The sequence below is a fragment of the Mauremys reevesii genome, linkage group 4, assembly GCF_016161935.1.
Source record: "Mauremys reevesii isolate NIE-2019 linkage group 4, ASM1616193v1, whole genome shotgun sequence".
Lineage (NCBI taxonomy): Eukaryota > Metazoa > Chordata > Testudines > Geoemydidae > Mauremys > Mauremys reevesii.
The window spans coordinates 56,394,813-56,418,650 of NC_052626.1; the positions used below are offsets into that span (position 1 = coordinate 56,394,813).

At 38.2% G+C, this 23,838-nt stretch overlaps 1 protein-coding gene across 5 annotated transcripts in view; it reads right to left on the reverse strand.

Moving 5' to 3' along the window:
- FMN1 (formin 1) overlaps positions 1-23,838 on the reverse strand; it is a 346,645-nt gene that overhangs the window by 150,502 nt on the left and 172,305 nt on the right. For all 5 annotated transcript variants that reach the window (XM_039536556.1, XM_039536557.1, XM_039536558.1 and 2 more), the window contains 2 exons: positions 16,197-16,966; positions 9,631-9,781 (listed from right to left, as the gene is read on the reverse strand). In XM_039536556.1, the coding sequence (XP_039392490.1) occupies positions 9,631-9,781; positions 16,197-16,966 (921 nt within the window). The remainder of the gene's footprint in view (positions 1-9,630; positions 9,782-16,196; positions 16,967-23,838) is intronic.

Consider the following 23,838-nt stretch of genomic DNA (forward strand, 5'->3'; position numbering starts at 1 on the left):
TGTTCACTAGACCAATCTGGCAGGTTCCATGGTAACCGCATTAATCAGGAGTACCACTTTAGATTGACCCAAAGCCTGGAGTATGTCTAGGACCTTGAGGGTGGAATTCTGGACAGTCTCCTTAGGAATCTGATGAATAGACCTCCTCATGTTCTATCCGTGGAACTGGGGTACTGTGGGATCTGATTACATCAGACAGAAGGTAGGAGCAGGTGGGTGGGAAAGAGACTGAAGTTGAGCCACCAGTTCCCAGCTAGGTTCCCATACCAGCAACTGTTGGGTCGACAGAGTGGGACCTCCCACAACAGCTCTGCAAAATCAGGGATTCCAGGTCCACATAGACAGCCAAGTCCCCCAGGACAGCATACGGAGGACCAGCCTTAGGTGAACTGTCCAGTCTCCCGGGCTTTGTCAGGACTGTCTGTCCTGTTTTAGAGGTGGAAGGTCTGTGTAGAGGCAGTACTATCAAAGCAGGGGGAGAATGATCCCTTCTGTCCTTATGAGGCTCAGGCATTGGTGGCAGTCTATCTAGGCACAGATTCAGGACACTGTGAGCTCCTGGTACCATCAAGGTCTTCTTTGTACATTCTCTGGCTGCATCCATTCCAGGCACGGAGTATCTGGCAGTGCCAGAGGAAGGGGAGAAGCGGATGTTTTGGAAAAAGAACTGGGGGTGGGGTGGGGTGGTCAGTCCATGACATGTTTTATGCCATCAGATGGAAGCATGAGGAGGCATGGAACAATGGACATTGCTATAGAATAATTTCCAGTCCCAGGCGCATGGAGGGCACATATGCACCCATAGTGAATAATCACAGAGACCAGCACTCAAAGAAGTTTTGTTTAACTGACTTGCCCAGCATTACACGGGAACTCTGTGGCAGAGGAAGAGATAGAATCCAGTTCTTTAGGGTGACATTCAACTGTCTTAACAATGAGACTGTCTCCTCTCTCTCATCTCATTCATTATACATCTTCCAACTTTTGCAACAAAAGAGACAGAGGTCCTACAGTCAACTGCTCTCTTCTCTACACAACTCTGATTCATTCCCAGAACAAGGTGGGAAGAATAACATGTGATCATATCATTAAAGACTGTTTCATAAAACATACATGGAAGGGAGCTAAATGAATGGCTTTGGCTTTTGAAAATAAATGTTAAAAAATTTTCAAAAAAAAATCAATATTTTAAATTTTAAAAAAGTAACTTTAGACTGACTTTTTTTGCTAAATGTTTTCAGTTTCAGTCAAAATGGTATTTTAAATTGAAAAATGTTTCAAGAGTTTTTTTTTTAAACCAATTCTACTGGTTTGCTATTGTTTTTGCAAAAAAAATCAAGGTCAATTTAATCTGTAAATTTATCAATAACTATCCATATCTACTTTACCTGATTCAATTAACTAGCATCACTGAAAAACCTACAAATTCTCTCCTTTTCTTATTCTGGGTCTTCTTTCTCTTCACAGAGGTCTCCAATCAATTATACAATTTTGAACATTTTAAATTTTTACTTAAATTACATGTTACACGTCTACCTCGATATAATGCTGTCCTCGGGAGCCAAAAAATCTTACCGCGTTGTAGGTGAAACTGCGTTATATCGAACTTGCTTTGATCCACCAGAGTGCACAGCCCCGCCCCCCCGGAGCACTGCTTTACCGTGTTATATCTGAATTCGTGTTATATTGGGTAGCGTTATATCAAGGTAGAGGTGTAATTATGCATCTAAAATTGTCTTCTAAATACTCCAAACACAAAACACACACCACCCTGTAATCCACAGCCCTAGCAACAATGCATCTTGTTCTAGATGATTTTATTGTTCATTAGCACTTGAAAAAGGAATTACGGAAGTAACACAAGGAATCAATTAAAAAGATGAAAACATCTTTGAGATGAACTCATCAGCTTCTGCAGTGAAGACTCAGAATCTATCTTTCCTGAAGTCTGTATAAAAGTTTATTTTTTAATCAGAATATTAGGTGCTGTACTCTCTGATACTGTGGGATTCTCAAGCCCAGACTAGTAAAGCATTCACTGAGACAAACAGGAGGTGAATGTTTGACTAGATACATATGACTGGTGGGTTATTTTATAAAGGGGCCTGAGGTCTTGGGAGGGTGGGAAGGGGAATGAAAAAAGAAGAACTAACAGTTCTACATAAATCCACAATAACCCTTCCATTACCATCAAGTAACACACCACACTGTTGTTAAGTAAAATAACTCCCTGTTGGACTGCAAGGAGCCCACCATGATTGATCCATTGGAGCTAGCCAGCAGACATTTGGGATTTCAGAGAGACAATGAAAAACACAAGAATATACAAGGGGATCAAACTGTCTGTAAGATTTTCAAGTGGTACTGTGGCCTGGTAACTAGCCATTTATCAGAGACTCATGGAACCTTACATAAGAAAAGCTTTAGTTCTAGGATTTCAGTTAACGTCTAAAATCTTTTTTTTTGTATTTTAAAAGTTTAGTATTACTGATAAAGTGTTTTGAAAATTGCATGTACATATACAAGGAATTTTTTCCCCAAAAGATACACTGTAATTCCACCACAAGTTACTGGGCTCAATGCAGGAATTACTGTGTAAAATTATATGGCCTATGTTATGCAAGAAATCAGACTAGATGATCATAATGGTCTCTTCTGCACTGTGTGCAGCACTATTTGGACAACACGAATAGGACTGGCAATACAGTCAAACCTTGCAATAACGCGCCCCACGATAACGCGAATTGGGATATAATGTGATCATAAGTTGGTTCCCCTTTAAGGCTGTAAAACTGTTTGCGTTTTGCCGGAATACTTTTTTTTTTTTTTACAACATTTATAAATAAACCGCATTCTTCCAGTCTTATAGGCCATTGCAGGCCCATTGCACTTAGTTCTCGGGTTGTACATGTGTATGATGTTTGCCTATGAACTTGTTACTAATTTCCTATATTTTTAAAAATATTTTACCGTTATGGATATGCCAGTTCACAAATGCAAGTCATTTTCTGCCCCCCACAGAACTCTCAACCCCCCCTTCTCCTTGTCCCCTGACTGCCCCCTTCTGGGATCCCACCCCTAACTGTCCCCATACCCCATCCAACCACTCCCCGCCCCAGACACCCCCCCCCCGAAACCCGGACACATCCAACCGCCCCCCTGCTCCGTGTCCCCTGACTGCTCTGATCCCTCTCCACACCTCTGCCCCGACAAACCCCCCCAGAACTCCCGACTCATCCAACTCTCCTCCTGCTCCCTGACTGCCCCCCGGGACTCCCTTTACCATGCCCATGGTGGTCAGATGCTGGCTCCATGTGGAGGCAAAACATGCTGCTGGGCGCACAGCCCCTCCCCCACAGAGTGCTGAGGCAGCAGGAGGGGCAGCAGTGGCGGCAGCTCGCATGCCAGGGAGCCGCAGAACCCAAGTACAGTGAGGGTGGAGCTGGGGGGTGCATGGGGGCCAATGCCCACATGCATCTGCTGCAGCCTGCAGGAGCCCCCGGGGTGGGGGACGCCGGGCTGCAGCCTGGGCAGGAGGGGCGGGGGGCGCAGCTGCTTCCTGTTAGCAGCACTGCCGCCTTTGCAGGGCTGCTGCCCTCCCGCGCTGTGCTGGCTCCTCCATGGCTGGGGCTTGCCGCCGCAAGCAGGACGCTCTGGCTCTCCAGTGCCTCCGAAAGGCGGCTCCTCCCTGCCCAGCCAGGGCACCGCTTTTTGGCGCCCCCAACCACTTGGTGACCTAGGCGACCACCTAGTTCACCTAGTGGTTGCACCAGCCTTGCATATAACATTCTAGCAGCATAAATGGCTGGATATGGGTAGGGCGCTACCAAGTCCACCACCCATTTTGTCAATTTCATGGTCATGGGATTTTAAAAATTGTAAATTTCAGGATTTCAGCTATCTAAATTTGAAATTTCATGGGGTTGTAATTGTAGGTCCTGATTCAAAAAGAAGTTGTGGGAGAGTTATTCTAGGGGCGGTTGCAGTACTGCTACCCTTACTTCTGCGCTGCTGCTGACGGCAGCGCTGCCTTCTGATCTGAGCAGCTGGAGAGTGGTGGCTGCTGGCTGGAAGCCCAGCTCTGAAGGCAGAACCGATGTCAGCAGCAGTGCATAAGAAAGACTAATGATATGGTATTGCCACCCTTATTTCTGCACAGCTGCTGGTGAGGTGCTGCCTTCAGAGCTGGGTTCCTGGCCAGCAGCCACCGCTCTCCAGCTGCCCAGTTCTGAGGTCGGTGCAGAAGGAAGGCTAGGCAATACCGTGTCCCCACTAAGATAACCTTGTGACCCCCCTGCAACTCCCTTTTTGGGCCAGGACCCCCCAATTTGAGAAACGCTGGTCTCCCCTATGAAATCTGTATCGTATAGGGTAAAAGCACACAAAAGACCAGATTTCAATATCTATTATGTGTTTTTCATGGCCATGAATTCAGTAGAGCCCCAGATATGGGATCTGGGAATCAAAATATGTATTTTTACTAGGGCTATCAATTAATCACAGTTAACTTACATGATTAACTTAAAAACATTAATCACGATTTAAAAAAATCACAATTAATTGCAGTTTTAATCGCACTGTTAAACAATGGAATACCAATTGAAATGTATTAAATATTTTAGGATGTTTTTCTACATTTTCAAATATATTGATTTCAATTACAACACAGAATACAAAGTGTACACTGCTCACTTTATATTATTTTTATTACAAATATTTGCACTGTAAAAATGATAAACGGAAGAAACTTTTTAAATTCACCTCTTACAAGTACTGTAGTGCAGTCTCTTTGTTGTGAAAGTGCAATTTACAAACGTAGATCTTTTTTGTTACATAACTGCACTCAAAAACAAACCAATGCAAAACTTTAGTGCCTACAAGTCCACTCAATCCTACTTCTCGTTCAGCCATTCGCTAAGACAAACAAGTTTGTTTACATTTATGGGAGATAATGCTGCCCACTTCTTATTTACAATGTCACCAGAAAGTGAGAACAGGCGTTCACATGGGAATTTTGTAGCCAGCCTTGCAAGATATTTACATGCCCGATATGCTAAACATTCGTATGCCCCTTCATGCTTCTGCTACCATTCCAGAGGACATGCTTCCATGCTGATGACGCTCATTAAAAAAATAGTGTTAATTAAACTTGTGGCTGAACTCCCTGGGGGAGAATTGTATGTCTCCTGCTCTGTTTTACCTGCATTCTGCCATATATTTCATTTTATAGTAGTCTCGGATGATGACTCAGAACATGTTCATTTTAAGAACACTTTCACTGCTAATTTGACAAAACGCAAAAGAAGGTACCAATGTGAGATTTCTAAAGATGGCTACATCACTCGACTCAAGGTTTAAGAATCTGGAGTGCCTTCCAAAATCTGAGATGGATGAGGTGTGGAGTATGCTTTCAGAAATCTTAAAAGAGCAACACTCTGATGCAGAAACTACAGAACCCAAACCACCAAAAAAAGGAAATTAACCTTTTGCTGATGTCATTTGACTCGGATGATGAAAATGAACATGTGTCGATCCACACTGCTTTGGATAGTTATTAAGTAGAACTTGTCATCAGCAAGGACACATGTCCTATGGAATGGTGTTTGAAGCATGAAGGGACATATGAATCTGGCATGTAACTATCTTGTGACGCCGGTTACAAAGTGCCATGAAAACACCTGTTCTCACTTTCAGGTGACATTGTGAACAAGAACCGGGCAGCATTATCTCCTGTAAATGTAAATAAACTTGTTTGTCTGAGCGATCGGCTGAACAAGAAATAGGACTGGGTGGACTTGCAGCCTCTGAAGTTTTACATTGTTTTGTTTTTGAGTGCAGTTATGTAACAAAAACAAATCTGCATTTATAAGTTGCACTTTTACGACAAAGATTGCACTACAGTACTTGTATTAGGTGAATTGAAAAATACTATTTCTTTTGGGTTGTTTTTTTTTTTTACAGTGCAAATACTTGTAATAAAAATAAATATAAAGTGAGCACTGTGCACTTTGTATTCTGTGTTAATATTGAAATAGATACATTTGAAAATGTAGTAAACATACAAAAATATTTAAATAAATGGGATTCTATTATTAACAGTGCAATTAATCACATAATTAATCAAGATTAATTTTTTAATAGCACAATTAATCACTTTTACATTTTTTAATTGCTTGATAGCCCTAGTTTTTACTTTTTTATTCTGGTGGGTGACTTCCAAAGTTCATCTCTTATCTGCTTCCTCAAGTGAGGGTTTTTTTTGTATTTTCACCCTAGTTTTTCATGTCATCCATATTTTTACACTCTATTTGTTTCAGTAATCTCAGTAAACCCTATTCTATATTTTTAAAAATAAAAGTTGAAGTTGAACTACATTGAAATGCAAATGAAGAATCATTCATACATCCAGATAAACAAGGGACCATATAGTGTGTGAAAAAATAGATAAGGTTTCCCACAAAAGGTGGGCACCATATTATTTGCCACCTATACTGTATGTATGTAATCCTACTAGAAATTAGGTTCTGGACAAAGAGTAAAGAAAAAAATACAGCAAAGAACTACTGTATTAGCCATAACAAATTAGGATTCAGTTTTTGTTTTACCAAAAGGGGTCGGTGAGGAAGTGAACAGGAATATGTATTTGCTCTTCAGAACAGAAGACTAATGCTCTCCATATTTTGGTCCAGCATACTTGAAATTTAGGGATGTTACATGTATGAGTTGGAGTAGGAAATACAAATAAATGTAAAAAAATTGTCTAATTTCTTCATAAAAGCCTGTGTTCATAGCACTATGTTCAAGAGACTTTTAAAGTCTATATTTTCCAACCAGATAGTAAAATGTTTTCTTATGGATCAAATTCAGTGAAATGTAGAATAAATCTCCCCTTTCAATCTCTGACTATGCAAAAGCAGATTTAGAAAGCAGGTATCAGGAATTTGCACTATTGTACTAATTGGATTTACTTCTGAAATTGAGTATTGAACACCATTCATATTCTAAAGATTTATAAAGTAAAATAGGATAGGAAGAATTTCTTATATGAACAGGTTTGTCCAGGTTAAATAATAATAGTAAACATGTAAAAACCCAAATAGTTTAATATCCTTAAAATGCATTTATATAGATCATAAAACCAATCTTCCTCTCTATTAACAGATTATTTGGAGTTATAAATGTTAAGTGCTCTTTATAACTAGATTAATTAGTGTGTTAAGACAAATAATTTCTGATCAAAAATGTTTTAAATATCTGGAGGTTGTCAAACTTCTTTGTTTTTCTAATTATGTATGATAAAGGCAAGGATTATATCCAAGGTGCCCTCTTGTGGCTCAAATCAGGGAAACTCAACTGAGCTTATGTCATATAATATATAATAATGTATTGTTATGAGACTTCTGCAGTAACAAAACAATGTGAATCACTTCATGGACTAACACTCTTTCTTCTTTGTCAGGCTCCTAATTTTACTTTAAGATCATATTTTTGTGTCCATTTTTTAAAGCGTGGGTAACAAATAAGATAATATGGCAACTGTGCATATATCTGAAAGTGTCTAATGGCACTGTCACTTTAACTGTACTGGGCCTTTTAGGATAAATACAAGGGGCATGGATTTTTTATCATTCTTTTATAAGATCCCTTGAACAGCTCACATGGCTGCAGACCTCATGCTTGCAATGACATTAAATCTTCCAAGATTAAACATAAACCTCAATTTGGATTGAGCTAGCTAAGGATGAAAAAGCAAATACCTATGCAGCTATTTTGCTTTAAATACAATTACTTATAATTTGTATGTCTATGTATACTTGAATCAAGAGCGAAATAGACTGTATAGAGCCTGGCTCCTAATGTGAGAGTTAAACCTACATTCTTATGGCCCGGAATCAAGAAGGCTTGACTCTACACACACCGTTCGCTAATTGTGGCCCATAGACCACTGGTTGTCTGCAGAGAGGTTGCTGGTTCCCCATAGGGAAATAGCAGATCACTTATTGCTGGCTTCTACTTGCAGAGAAAAGGCTGGACAACCAAAGTAACCGAAAATGAGGCAGAGCCATCCTAGGTGCCCTCACTAATGGCTACTGCTATGTAATAGTAGGAGAGGAAACAGGAACTGCACTCAGGGACTGCAGCAATCAGTAAGATTGGAGCCGTCAGCCAACAGCAAGAACTACCATCGGGAGAGGAGCCAAAGTAACTAGTATAAGAGGAATGTTCAGGGGACCAGGCAAGAAGTGTGGAGGATGATGGGTGGGGCCAGCCCTAGGAATTTTGCCTGCCAGGCTGGAAAATGTTTTTGGTGTGTTGGTGCAAAACAAAACCAAAACAAAAAAAACCCAGAATAAAGAAAGAAACAACCCTCACAGGCAGGCAATCAGTGGAGAGGGAAAAAACCCAAACAAAAAATGGCCAAGTCCCACAATGGTACCACTTCCTTGCTTGCCCCTAAAACTGGTCCTGATAATGTGACCAAAATGGCAGAGGAGCATGCACATGAGACCAAGCAAAGAGAAAAGAATGGAAGAGGGGGGATGAAACAAAGAGCAAAATGAAGTAGCATTATTAACTTTTTTCAAAGAGAACATCAAGCCCTGCATAGCAATTAAATAGGAGGAAATAATTTAAAATATTTTGCTTTAAATTGTAAATATATTTGAAGTGTACACCTACACATGCACAATGCTCAAGGCCATTCATTTTCAGTTTTTATTTTGTTTAAAATTTCCTGGGAACATGTCAGTGTTTGTTATAAAAAATTTTAAATAGGTGAAAAATCAGTGAAAAAATTAACTTTATAGTTTTCTAGGTAAATATTAGGGTTAATATTGGGATATGGAAGGACAGAAAAAAGCAACAAATAGAGAAAAGTAAGAGTATTAAAATAAAAGCAGTTTAATGCTGTGGTTTATTTAATGAACTGTACATTAACAGTATGTACACATATGCACACACAGGAGCGAGAGAGAGGGGGAGTGTGTGTGTGTGTGTGTGTGTGTGTGTGTGTGTGTGTCTTCCACTACATTGCCTTATTTTAATAAACAGCCTCACATTTACACTTAGACTAAATTATGATTAACATCTAATTAATATCTAATGTAACGTGTTGGATTTTTTGTAACTATCAATATTTCTATGTATCTAGGTGGTCCAAGATTTGCGAGAAAATCAGTAAGAACCAAATAATAACATTTCTAAAACCTGAGAATTTTTCTGTAAAAACAAAAAGGGTCTTAATTACCGTTGGTATAGACTCTTAAACATTTCTGTGATGTGAAGCACGCTCATTCTTTTATGCCTCACATTTTCACCAAAGTTACATCTTCTTTCAATACTTTCTTTTTGAACTTTTATTTTAAATATGCACAAAGATGTTAGGACGAAGAAATGCCAGTGGTCCTTTGTAAAAACAGCAATGTGTAGATGGTGCACAGTGGTTTGACAATTCACTTATAAACAAAACAGAAAATCCATCTATTATACACTAACATAATAATTCTTGTTTTCATATATTCAAGTTTTGTTTGCAGTTTCTATCAAACAGAATGTAAATCACTGTTTTTTTAAAACAGACACATGAACACACTCAACAAAGAGAACGTAATTATGAAATAAAATGGATACCTTTTTGGCCTTTGTTTTCTTTTCATAAGACTCTGATAAGCGTTTTCTTTTTTCCTGAACTGCATCTTTGGAAAATAAATATTCGAATTCACTAGGATCAACTATGTCAGGTTCTTCTAATGAGTCCCATAAAGTTGGTATAGATGTTTTGCTAAAAACAAATAAATAAAATTAAAATTTCACAAATATTTACAAAAATATATTTTCCTCATTAGATTTTAAAACCAGAACCACAAATGAGTAGAGCCAGCAGACAAATAACTTTTCCTCTTTTGTTTACTAGGTAGTGTCAAAGGAAATTGCAGCAAGAAGCACTAAAAAGTACTACAACACTTAAGTACTTATCTAAATTATTCAAGCCTACTGGTTATCAAAAATTACTGTTTATTATTTGTACTGCACTAGAATGTTGGGTCACCAATCAAAGATCAGGATAATACCTTGTGAAAACAGGCTTTCAAGAGAATGCTCATTTCAGTTACATTACGTCTACACTGCAGCTGGGAGGGTGCTTGACAGCTTGGGTAGACAGATGTGTATTAACTCTATTTAAGCTTCCATGGTAAAAATAGCAGTGTAGCTGGGGGTAGCATAGGCATGATATATGATGATAGAGGATCTCCAGGTTATAGTCAGGAGCAGAGGACGGAAGAGGATAATGTAAGGGCCGGATCAGATGATAAACAGTCACATAAAAAAGAATCTGGCACATCAGAAAAAGGCAGACTAATAAACAGGGACAAGTTTTTAAAGTGCTTGTACACAAATGCTAGAAGTCTAAATAATAAGATGGGTGAACTAGAGTGCCTTGTGATAAAGGAGGATATTGATATAATAGGCCTGGTGGACTGAGAGCAATCAATGGGACACAATCATTCCGGGGTATAAAATATATCGGAAGGACAGAACAGGTCGTGCAGGGGGAGGAGTGGCACTATATGTGAAAAAGTGTAGATTCAAATGAAGTAAAAATCTTAAGTGAATCCACACGTTCCATAGAATCTCTATGGATAGAAATTTCATGCTCTAGTAAAAATATAATATTAGGGATCTATTATCGACCACCTGACCAGGACAGTAATAGTGATGATGAAATGCTAAGGGAAATTAGAGAGGCTATTAAAATTAAGAACCCAATAATAGTGGGGGATTTCAATTATCCCCATATTGACTGGGAACATTTCACTTCAGGACGAAATGCAGAGATAAAATTTCTCGATACTTTAAATGACTGCTTCATGGAGCAGCTGGTACGGGAACCCACAAGGGGAGAGGCAACTCTAGATTTAATCCTGAGTGGAGCGCAGGAGCTGGTCCAAGAGGTAACTATAGCAGGACCGCTTGGAAATAGTGACCATAATACAATAGCATTCAACATCCCTGTGGTGGGAAGAACACCTCAACAGTCCAACACCGTGGCATTTAATTTCAAAAGGTGGAACTATACAAAAATGAGGGGGTTAGTTAAACAAAAGTTAAAAGGTACAGGGACTAAAGTGAAATCCCTGCAAGTTGCATGGGCCCTTTTTAAAGACACCATAATAGAGGCCCAACTTCAATGTATACCCCAAATTAAGAAAAACAGTAAAAGAACTAAAAAAGAGCCACCGTGGCTTAACAACCATGTAAAAGAAGCAGTGAGAGATAAAACGACTTCCTTTAAAAAGTGGAAGTCAAATCCTAGTGAGGCAAATAGAAAGGAGCACAAACACTAACCAACTTAAGTGCAAGAGTGTAATAAGAAAAGCCAAAGAGGAGTTTGAAGAACGGCTAGCCAAAAATTCTAAAGGTAATAACAAAATGTTTTTTTAAGTACATCAGAAGCAAGAAGCCTGCTAAATAACCAGTGGGGCCCCTTGACGATCGAAATACAAAAGGAGCGCTTAAAGACGATAAAGTCATTGTGGAGAAACTAAATGGATTCTTTGTTTCAGTCTTCACGGCTGAGGATGTTAGGTAGATTCCCAAACCTGAGCTGGCTTTTGTAGGTGACAAATCTGAGGAACTGTCACAGATTGAAGTGTCACTAGAGGAGGTTTTGGAATTAATTGATAAACTCAACATTAACAAGTCACCGGGACCAGATGGCATTCACCCAAGAGTTCTGAAAGAACTCAAATGTGAAGTTGCGGAACTATTAACTAAGGTTGTAACCTGTCCTTTAAATCGGCTTCGGTACCCAATGACTGGAAGTTAGCTACTGGAACGCCAATATTTAAAAAGGGCTCTAGGGGTGATCCTGGCAATTACAGACCGGTAAGTCTAACGTCAGTACCGGGCAAATTAGTCGAAACAATAGTTAAGAATAAAATTGTCAGACACATAGAAAAACATAAACTCTTGAGCAATAGTCAACATGGTTTCTGTAAAGGGAAATCGTGTCTTACTAATCTATTAGAGTTCTTTGAAGGGGTCAACAAACATGTGGACAAGGGGGATCCGGTGGACATAGTGTACTTAGATTTCCAGAAAGCCTTTGACAAGGTCCCTCACCAAAGGCTCTTACGTAAATTAAGCTGTCATGGGATAAAAGGGAAGGTCCTTTCATGGATTGAGAACTGGTTAAAGGACAGGGAACAAAGGGTAGGAATTAATGGTAAATTCTCAGAATGGAGAGGGGTAATTAGTGGTGTTCCCCAATGGTCAGTCCTAGGACCAATCCTATTCAATTTATTCATAAATGATCTGGAGAAAGGGGTAAACAGTGAGGTGGCAAAGTTTGCAGATGATACTAAACTACTCAAGATAGTTAAGACCAAAGCAGATTGTGAAGAACTTCAAAAAGATCTCACAAAACTAAGTGATTGGGCAACAAAATGGCAAATTAAATTTAATGTGGATAAATGTAAAGTAATGCACATTGGAAAAAATAACCCCAACTATACATACAATATGATGGGGGCTAATTTAGCTACAACGAGTCAGGAAAAAGATCTTGGAGTCATAGTGGATAGTTCTCTGAAGATGTCCACGCAGTGTGCAGAGGTGGTCAAAAAAGCAAACAGGATGTTAGGAATCATTAAAAAGAGGATAGAGAATAAGACTGAGAATATATTATTGCCCTTATATAAATGCATGGTACGCCCACATCTCGAATACTGTGTACAGATGTGGTCTCCTTGCCTCAAAAAAAGATATTCTAGCACTAGAAAAGGTTCAGAAAAGCGCAACTAAAATGATTAGGGGTTTGGAGAGGGCCCCATACGAGGAAAGATTAATGAGGCTAGGACTCTTCAGCTTGGAAAAGAGAAGACTAAGGGGGGATAGGATCGAGGTATATAAAATCATGAGTGATGTTGAGAAAGTGGATAAGGAAAAGTTATTTTACTTATTCCCATAATACAAGAACAAGGGGTCACCAAATGAAATTAATAGGCAGCAGGTTTAAAACAAATAAAAGTTCTTCTTCACGCAGCGCACAGTCAACGTGTGGAACTCCTTATCTGAGGAGGTTGTGAAGGCTAGGACTATAACAATGTTTAAAAGGGAACTGGATAAATTCATGGTGGCTAAGTCCATAAATGGCTATTAGCTAGGATGGGTAAGAATGGTGTCCCTAGCCTCTGTTTGTCAGAGGATGGAGATGGATGGCAGGAGAGAGATCACTTGATCATTGCCTGGTAGTTTCACTCCCTCTGGGGCACCTGGCATTGGCCACTGTCGGTAGACAGATACTGGGCTAGATGGACCTTTGGTCTGACCCGGTACGGCCATTCTTATGTTCTTAGGCAGTAGCTCAGGCTAGACACCTGAGTACAAACCTTCCTGGTCCTCCTGGCTACGTACTTGGGCAGTTAGCCGAAGTCACTGCCTATGATACCCCCAGCTACACTGCTATTTTTAGCACATTAGGTCAAGCAGAGCTAGCATGTGTCTGCCTACCTGTGCTGGGAAGCATGTTCCCAGAAGCTGTGTAGACATATCCTTATATGGATAGAAATATTGCAACAGCAGCCTTGTGTTATTCTGGCTCATCTGCTTAGAACAAGGAAATGCACTATGCAAATGAAAAGTAATAAAAATAGTTGGCCAAACTTTTCTGACCCTCAAGGAAAAAGTTTTGTGTTATTTATCTTATCAGTGAGATTCAGTTCACTTCAGATGAAATGAAAATGGCTATGTGCTTTCTATTCACTATTACTACTAGTTTGAGGAACTGGAATGGGGGTCTACTAGCATTCTGAACCCCTTAATACACAGTAAGTTTTAAAGAGGGAAGGTAGTTTTGCTTTCATGCATCCTCCAAGAATGACTTGGTGCATGCAGAACTCACCCTAATTAGTGTTTAAAATAGGGATGTGTGAGTACAACTCTCCTGACTTTATCCAAAGTTTGGGAAATCAAATACACAGTGCAACAAATTGAGCACTTCAGTACTGAATTGCTTTAGTTCTGAAACTGCAATATTTAAGGAAGGAAGTGGGATAAAATTATCCTCAGACTATTCTTAACTTGTATTGATAAACTTGAAATTCTGAGTCTATTTCTTCCAGCAGGTGTCACTAACAGGCAATGGTATTATTAACAGTCATGAAATGAGGTGGAATTGCAGTGAGGGGAAAAAAAAACTGCATATGCACATGGCTGCTGTCATCAAATTATTACTCTGATTAGGTGCAATATGTAACAGAATTTAATATATATCCATAGGGGGAAGAATAAGCTAAAAGAATGCAAATGATTATTTTCTATCCCTTTGTGATTCATTTACCCTCTTTCCAGTGGGCCTGCCAGTACTTTTGTAATTGGATATCAAGACTGGATAGCTTTCTAAAAGATATAGTGTAGCTCAAACAGAAGTTATGGGCCTGATGCAAAAATCACTGGATGAGGTTCTATGGCCTGTGCATGGAGAAGGTCAGACTAGATGATCACAAAGGTACTAACATCTATTTCTCAGCACCGTTCACACACTCTACATGATACCGAATACGTACGTTTAATTTTGGGAATGTAGTCCAAAAAATATGAAACTCCCCGTTCCAAAATATTTTGTTCCCTTTATGTTAGAAATCCTTTTCACTGTAAAGTGAACTGACTTTTTATTAAACACTTCATTTTTCTACCCGATATTTCACACTGATGATCCCAAATTATATTTGTGTTATACTGGAAATAAAATTATAGAATTACTGATTCCCTCAGAGGCCTCACCAAAAAAATGAAATGACACTCTCATCAGAATAAACTGAACAAGGTTTAAATAAATAAAATACTTTCAGATTTAAGCACATTTTAACAACCTAATCAGATGTTCATTCTACTGTAACAGATCATTCATCAGAAGGGTAGCCGTGCTAGTCTGTATCTACAAAAACGAGGAGTCTGGTGGCACCTTAAAGACTAAAGATCATTCATATGATTTTAAAATTAATAAAACCAAAATATTTTTTAAAAGTAAATATATTTTTGTCTAATATGTACTTCAGAAATAAACCTTTTATTTTAATGTATACATCAAAGATTAGAGGGTATCCTGTCTGTGCTACTGCACTGATATGCCTACATGCCTGATCCAAAATCATAGATGCATAGATTTTTAAGGCCAGAAGGAACCACAGTGATCATCTAATTTCACCTACTGCATAACATAGCCATATAATTTCACCTTAATTCCTGCAACTTCTGATTGAGCGAGAAATACTTTGCTCCAAATCAGAAGTCACTTAGATTTCTTTGCTACTGTAACTAACCACAAGAAATGTCAGAGAACATAGCAGAACTTGAGAGAAATCTTCAGAAAATGAACTCTAAAAAGCAGAAGTGTCTATGTCTCTCTGTCTTTTCACCGAGCGGTGCTGTAAGAAGAGCTGGTGAGGAAAATGCCAATTCATCAAACGTAAAATTTTTCATGGAAACATGTCAGGTTTGATGAACTTTTGACAACCGCCTGGCAGGCTACTGGGAACCCCAGGCTTCCAGAATCTGAGAAGCCAGACTCACCAGGCAGATTGCCTTGGAGTTGCAGCCCTATGTGGACTGCCCCAGGGCTTCCAGACTCCCAGACCAGTTGGCAACCCAGCGATCCTTCAAACAATTATGCATATACTTAACCATACTCCCTTGGACTCCCACAGAACTATTCACAGAAGTGAAAAATAGGTAACTAGCTGCAGAATTGGGACCATAGAGGACAACACACTCCCTGCCCTAAAGATCCTGCAATCTAATATGACAAGTCAGGCAAGCAATAATAGACAAACTCTTTGAAGCAATACTGGATACACATCCTCCACTTTTTATTTTACCCTGTGCCTATTTGCTATATTTGTCAATCTTGCCTATGACCTACTACTTTTAAACTTCTACAAATTTTAGTTATATTTTTCCATTTTAAAAGCCACTGCTTATTATCTATTGTTGTGCTTTTTAAAGCTTGGCCTATCTTCTCATTTTAAAAAAAAAATTTTTTTTCCTTTTATATTCCTGTTTTTTGTTTTGTTTTGGCTCTATCTTTAATGCTTCTTTGTTGTCTTTTTTAAAAAACCAAAACCCTTAAATACTGTACATGGCTTCCTCACGATACATAAATTATACCTATACATCCAAATAAAATAACTTTTTACCTGCTGTCTTTGATTTGTATCCTAGTCCAGTACAAAGGCTTCATGGGACAGTTAGGTTCAATGGCAGGCTTTCGAGGACCTTGGTTTGAAGACAGAATGCTATTGAAAAAGAACCCAGGAGGTGGCGGTGGAGGAGGAGGCCCAGAGCCAGGCAGGGGAGGTGGACCAGGAGGCCCCAAACCTGGGAGTGGTGGTGGTGGCGGCGGCGGAAGATTCCCACAACCTGAAGGAAGTGGCAGTGGCCCAGATCCAAACTGGGATGTCAATGGAGTGGATGACAAATCTGGTAAGAAGGGAGGTGGTGGTGGAACTAAAGCTGGTAGTGAAAGTTCAGGAAGAGGAGGAGGAGGAGGTGGTGGTGGTGGTGGTGGTAGTAGAGATACTGACACTGGTTTCTGTTCACAAGATGCGAGACTTTCTGAAATCTGTGTACAGTGACATGGTTCCTTATTGTCATTTGGGGCAGAAATACTATGATTTAAAGAAGAAATATTAAGCTTTTTAGGTACCATTTGGTTATTCTTCACTGGTATATTTTCCTCTTTACTAGGCTTTATGAAGGTTTCTCTGTCAGTTTGTATATATACATTTCTGTATGTCTTTGGTGGGTTATCATCTTCAGTGGAGACACAGACGTCCTTTACTTCCTCATTTCTTCTATTTAATTTGTTTTCCAGTTCATTCTTGAGATTTGCAATGGTTTCCTCAAGCTTTGTGTTCGATACAGCATGCTCTCCACGAATATGAAAGATCTGGAGTTCAAACTGAGACTGTGGAAAAACAACAAAAAACACCATTTAAAAACTGTGTATAATTATTAGATAAGGATGTGACACACTTTATGCAGATATTCTGCATACTAAAAGAGAGGAGAATTTTTACAGGTCTCTGAGTTCCAAAATTCTTTTGTTCATCTATGAAAATTCCTAGATTTAATTAAATTTAGGAAATGTAAAGTATTTTACTTCTGTGAAGCACATTTCATGAATAATTACTCAGAATACATCAAATATGCAGTTTGCTAACTAAGGTCTAGATTGTAACTTGCCTTAATGCAAACACGCAAGACCCCCTCTCTCAGCCTTAAGCAGCATCCGTGCTTTCAGACTCTTGTATCCGGAACCAGGTTCGCGGGGAGCACAGCATCTGAACACCAGATGCTCCTTCCAGGGAACAAATGGGTGGGGAAAGGAAAGCACCAATGCTCCGCCTTCCCTATGCGCGATCTCGCAGAGCTGGCGGGAAGAAATCTGCAACCTTTTAAGGGCTGAAGTAAATTACCTCCTTTCACCTTCCCTCCACCAGAACACAGGAGGATATGTGGATCCAAGTAATTCAGTCTAACTGTAAATGAATGTTATCTGGCTGCATTAAAAAATATCCTTTGCCTATATACAAAACTTTTGATTCCTTTCTGAATTTAAATTTTTTTAATTGGTGCTTTTGAATTGGCCTTTTAAAATTTTTTCACTTTCATCCATTTGTATTGACTATACATTGTCATTAACATCAATTTCAGCTAGTTTTCTTTTTATGTTCACTAATATTAATTTTGTGTTCATTGTTTGCTTGTTTGTTGGCTTTATTCTTTGCTGGTTTTATCTTAAAACCAGTACTGTACTTTTACGCATTATTCAACACTTTTTTTTATTAAAAAATTAAAATTATTCAATTTATACTATTTACGTTTAATTAGAAATATCTGGTTAAAATGATTTCAGATTTCATGTCACATGCATTGTATTTAGTGCTAACTCTCACAGATATACAGTATATGTTTAACATACTGAGAAATTAGAGAACAATTTGAACACTATACAACCTCTCAAAAAACTCCCCTTTCCTAAACTCTTTACAGGAAAATTGAAATTCCTTCTTTCTTAAAAAGCAATACTAGAGTATTAAAAGTACTCCCCACTAAAAATTGCTCTCTTTACAAACATAAATCCCCCACCTTCATGTGTACAATTTTTATTTAAAGATTTAAAATGCCATATTATTTAAAAAAAGGCAATTTAACCTACAGGTAGTAAAATCAACCTTTGGACCCAAAGGGGTATTAAAGAGATTTTGTTGTGATAAGTACAAATGACAGGCATTTTTTAAAAATCTAAACAATGAAGAAAAATTAAACTTTCATATCACAAAACTTTGGTTTTTATGCTATGAAATTAAATGGATGTAGAGTGTTACAAACACTCTAAGGCAGTCACCTGTATTATAGTAATGAATGTGATAACAAAAATACAAAATGAGCTTAACAAAAAACAACAACATCAAAACCACTTCCCCTCCCAGTCACTAGTGAAAGGCTCACACAAATAAAATTATTGAAAGGCTCACACTTAAATTGACTATATATCAAGTGCTGTCAAAAGTGAACGAAAGGACAGTTTTTGAGTAAATCTCCTTTTCTCTATAAAAATGTATAAAGCCAGGGAAAGTGAACTAAGAACTTAACACTGCAAACAGTAGCAAACTTTGCTTTTTACTGCAAGTAATCCCATTTTGTCAGTTTTTAGAACTACACTAAGCAGTATAAATATTTGCAAGATCAGGCCCTTGGATACAAATGTCTCTAAAGTTTCACATCCTATGACACTGTACACTTTTTGGTCCTCTCAAATGTAGTCATCAGCACACTGAAAGACATTTAGAAATAGATCACTTTAAGCTCTATTTTTCCCCTATTGTACTGCTTCTCTACCAAAGTTTATTGTGATTTATTTTAGTTACTAGTTCAAACAAACACTTCTCCCCCTACCCCCACTCCCCAAACTCAAGGACACTGATCTGTATATGATGTAATGTCTTTGAAAAATGCAGTGAATTTCTCTAAATAATTCAGCAATTTTATGTTTTATCATAGTATTTTTTCCTACTGCTTTAACATAAAAAAACAACAACTTTCCAACAGAACAAAATGGGAGAATAAAACTATTAGTTTTTAAAAGTGAAAGCTTTTCTTACTGTAAAATTGGAGCAGTGTCCTTAAAAAAAAAAAAAACCCTCTCTAGGACAAGCAGACTAAATTGTCAAAACTACTTGATGGATTTAATTAGGTACCAAAGCAATTGATATAGATAGATAGATAGATAGATAGATAGATAGATAGATAGATAGATAGATAGATGTGTGTGTTATTTTTTTCAGCCAAGTATGATTTGTCATATTTTTCAGGTCAAACTGTAAGGAACAGAATTCCCAAAACTTCATTTTTTTCTAAATATTTTACTACAGAGGTATCTTACACTGAGATTTAATATTTATTATCAGGCAAAATCACACAGAACAAAAGAAAATTAGCTCCAACAATATTACATATTGGAAATCTGACCTGCAGAGGATCTAGTCAATAGGGAACTAAGAAAAAGAGTGTCCTTTTATAATGATGAACTGCATTTCAAGAGAGTAATAAACTACAATCTCCAAAAAAGAAGTTTGCCTTGGTATTTACCTATGTCCATACTACCAATATCCCGGAAAAATATTGTTAACTGTTAACTGAAAAACTGTTAAAAAAAACATCATTACAAACCATTTTATTTTAGATAACTTCATATACAATACTATACTATCATTTTCAGCAAAGCAAATTTAAAAAGTGGTTTTCAAATACATTTGCCAGAAGCAGATATGACTGTCTAGGTGATTTCGACACCTGCTTCAGATGCCAGCTAAACATGAAATAAAAGATGAAAATTCTAATTTGAAATATTCTCCAAACCAAATCAACGTGAAAATTACAGGATATTTAAGTCCATATTATTGTTAATAACATTACATTTACAGTCAACTTTAAATGTGAAGAAATACTATTCTTTCTTTTACCTACAACAAGTGATAAAATATTATACTTTGACACATTCCTAATTCTATAGCTTTATAAACAAAAAACAAAATGAAATGATGAAAGTGATTTTCAAATTGCTATAATTTATTAGGGGCTGAAAACATTTGCTTTACAAGGATTTACCTAGCCAGATATTTGTATAACATAGAGAGTATTCCCCAACAAGCATCCCAAATATATTGTTGTGGAGAATGAAGGAAATAGCTATTTTTTAAATAAATATCAGGTGAACCTCAGTTTGCCTGTGTGATGTTATCCTCCTAGCTTCACAGAGTTAAATTAAAAAAAAAACTGAAAGAAGGAATTAACAGGAAACAAATTAATGACAAAGATAAGGATACCAAAGACCCCTGAAGGAACAACATTGTTAACAAGAACAGTTTCTTGTGGTTTCTTTTCCCAGGCCAAACCAAGGATCCTATACTAAAAACTTAAAGATGCTGGGGCTAAGCAGGAAGGAAGCGAGTGGGTTGTCAATATGCTGACAGACACACACACTGGGAGAGTCACAGTCTCTCTCTCCTAGCCAGAAAGGGCATGTACTCAGCTGAGGGAATGTTACAAAAGCTGCAGAGGAAAGATTAAGGTGCAGGAAAGAATCATGCATTTAATCCTCCTGCTGTTTTTCCGCTTTGCTCTGTATGCTATGTTCCCTTGGGTGAAGGAATAAATAATACTTTGTTTTGAAAAAAAGTGTTTTTTCGTGTCACTAATCAGCCTCCCAGAGTAAAAGGGCTGAAAGGTGTCAAACTCTGTTGGGCCTATTGTGTTAATACAGTTGGGAAAGAGTGGGGGCTGTTGCACAGAGATCCAGTCCCAAAGTAGTTGGACCATGGAGTCCCTCCCAAAGTGACAGGTGCAGGAAGCTAGGCTTGTCAAAATTGGGGTGCACTCGAGAGGGACAAAAAACAGTCCAAAACACAGCTCGTCCTGTAAGCATGATAAGTGTACATTAACGTATATGTGAAGTCTAACTGGCCACACATTTGATCTAACATGCCTGGATTTAGTTCATATAAAGTTAACAGTGAAAAGACTAAACTTGATACTTAAAGTGGTATTTAGGGCAACAACAAGCAAGAACAGTAGAAGAAGAAGCCGAGAACAGTACGATCTTATGACAAAGGAGTAAAAAATCCTCTAGAACTATCTTCTCATTTTGAGCTCTCTGGTACCTCCAATGATGGCCTGAAAAGAGTGGGCTGTGGCATCACTGCCCATTACGTATAAAAACTTTCTGACAAAAATCTATATGACTGCATGCAAGAGGGACTCTACACACTAGAACCAGAGCAGAGTGAAGTATTTTTTTCTTGCTTTGTCCACAGTAAACATGTGCTTAAATAAAATGGAAAAACTGATGTTGTTACGAACCTTGTTTGTGCCAAACACTGTGGAAAAACTGTTTATTAGTAATTCGGTTTTATGAAAATTCTCTTGCAGAGCCAAGGACAGTGAGATTATCTGGATTATCTGCCACAGAGTTTGGACCAGACTGGAGACTAATCAGATGTCTGTGCCTGATTCCTCACCCCCCTCCGCCGCCCATTTTTCTAAATCTTACGTTCCTATGTCAATTCTTGAAGTCCTACATTACATTTTTTTAATCTGCTTGTCCTTGTGTGTTCCCTCTCCTCCATCTTTGGATCTCTCCTTATACAATGAGTAATCCACATTGATGAATTTAGGGGCTATTGCTTGCTCTCAATAGGCCAGATAAACAATCTTTCAGATGAAATTACAAGGGCTACATACAGTAGATGCCACATACCATACTGCAAGTCATTCTACTGAATACACTTAGTTGCAACTTCTGTAAATTCAAATTGCAAATGTATTTCTTGTTACCAAAATCCTAACTGGCTCATTAATGTGCTATAAAAACCACTAAGATATTTAAACATACAACTATGTAAAACTCATAAAAAGGAAGACGCTAATAAAATATTTTAATATGAACAAAATCCAAATAAGTTCTGAAGATATTTATTGTGACAAGAAGGCAAAGAACAGAGAAGCGAGACAGGATTTGATGTCTTTGGGAAGTTTTGTTTATAGGCACCCACCTGCAGCCAGGTCCATCCTCCCCCACCCAGCTGGCAGCCCTGCTGATCAACGTCTTTCCCTCCCTCCCAGTGCCTCCTGCCCACCATGGATCAGCTGTTTTGGGGGCAGGGGTGGAGTGGGGATGGGGCCTTGGCTGGAGCAGGGGCAGGAAGAGGCAGGGCGGGGTGGAGGCTTGGGAGAAGGGGTGGACTGGGGGCGGGACCTGGAGCAGTGTGGGCACTGAGCACACCAGAGGCAAGGAGGTTTTGTTTTGCACTGTTGCAGCTGTAGGAGTTAAACATGGTCTCACAAACATGGGGCCGAACTATGCCTCCTTGATCAGTGTGTAGAGAACCCTCTCTGTGCAGATCTCCTCAGGAGTTTATACCTGTAGCGCTTTGCTGTGAATTAGGGCATTGGTGTTGTATGGTGCTGTACACCAGCATCCCAACATACAATGCCTCCAATTTAGTGACTATGAATGTCAATTTTTTCTGTCCTAAATGCTGTAACCAGAAGTCATTTTTGTCTGGCCTCTCAGATTTGAGAAGGTGAAATTGAGCAAAGAGCTGTACATCACATTTTAAACAATTGATCAACTGATGGTTTTGTTTTGTCCTAAACTAAAAACAAAACCACAAAGTGATACCATTATTAGGGCTTAGGGTATTGTTAGGGTGACAATAACACCCTTACCATTTAAAAGCCTGGCATCAGGCAGAAACCTGGCTCTTTTTGGACAGCTACAGTTCTCTTCTCTTGCTGAAAAATCTTTTCAGAGATGACATTCAATGATATTTTACAGAGCCAAGACTATAGTAGAAACATGTCTATATAACTCACTTCAGAAGCATAGTTTATATAAACCAAGCAACATTTCTGCTTAAGAACACTGAGCTTGGAGTGTATGAACTACAGCTTTAGGAAAGCACTTCAAAAATTTATAGTCCTATGCATTCCTCTATTTTTAAATTACGTATTTTGTCTTGCTCACAGATGTAGAAATGGATTTCAAACAATGTATTGGGTGTTGCATTGAAAGGACTGGATAAATACCACCACCACAGATGATAGCTTCACCAGATAAAAAAATATTCAGAATTCAAGATAGAACTGTTAGTTCAGTTAGGGCCAATAAATCACAGAAGTACTTCAAATGCTAGATATAAGCCATTTCATTTTACTTCCAGATACATCTATACATTTGAAGTGTAGTTTTTTTGGCCTAGGGAAGAAAATGAAGACCTCCAACAACTGCTCCCATGTGTACGTAAGGAAATATAAACATGCATTATATAGGCACTTTGAGCTAATCTATAATTTAAATTATATTGAGTTTTACTCTTACTGCAGGATTTGAAACCCCTCTTTCAAAAAATTTTAATGACTGAATTTCTTCACCAAATTTGACACATTAATTCTGCAAAGGATCATTCATTTTTCTCTCTCTCTTTTCCAAGAGGTGACTTTTCAAAGATTTAAAGAAGAATGATTTTTAAATGTTCTTTTAAAAAATTTGGGTCTGGGAGTCCAGGGTTTGGGGATTTTTTAAATTGTACCTCAAAATATGACAAACTATAGTTTGCACTAACATCAAACTTCATATATAAATATCCCTGACATCTCAAGCACCGGCCAATTTAAAATTTCAAAATTAAATAAAAGGAAAGTCATCCACTTATTCATCTCCATAAGAGAAGACAAAAGTGTCAATTTCCATTGCCTCCTTCGATTTCTCCAATA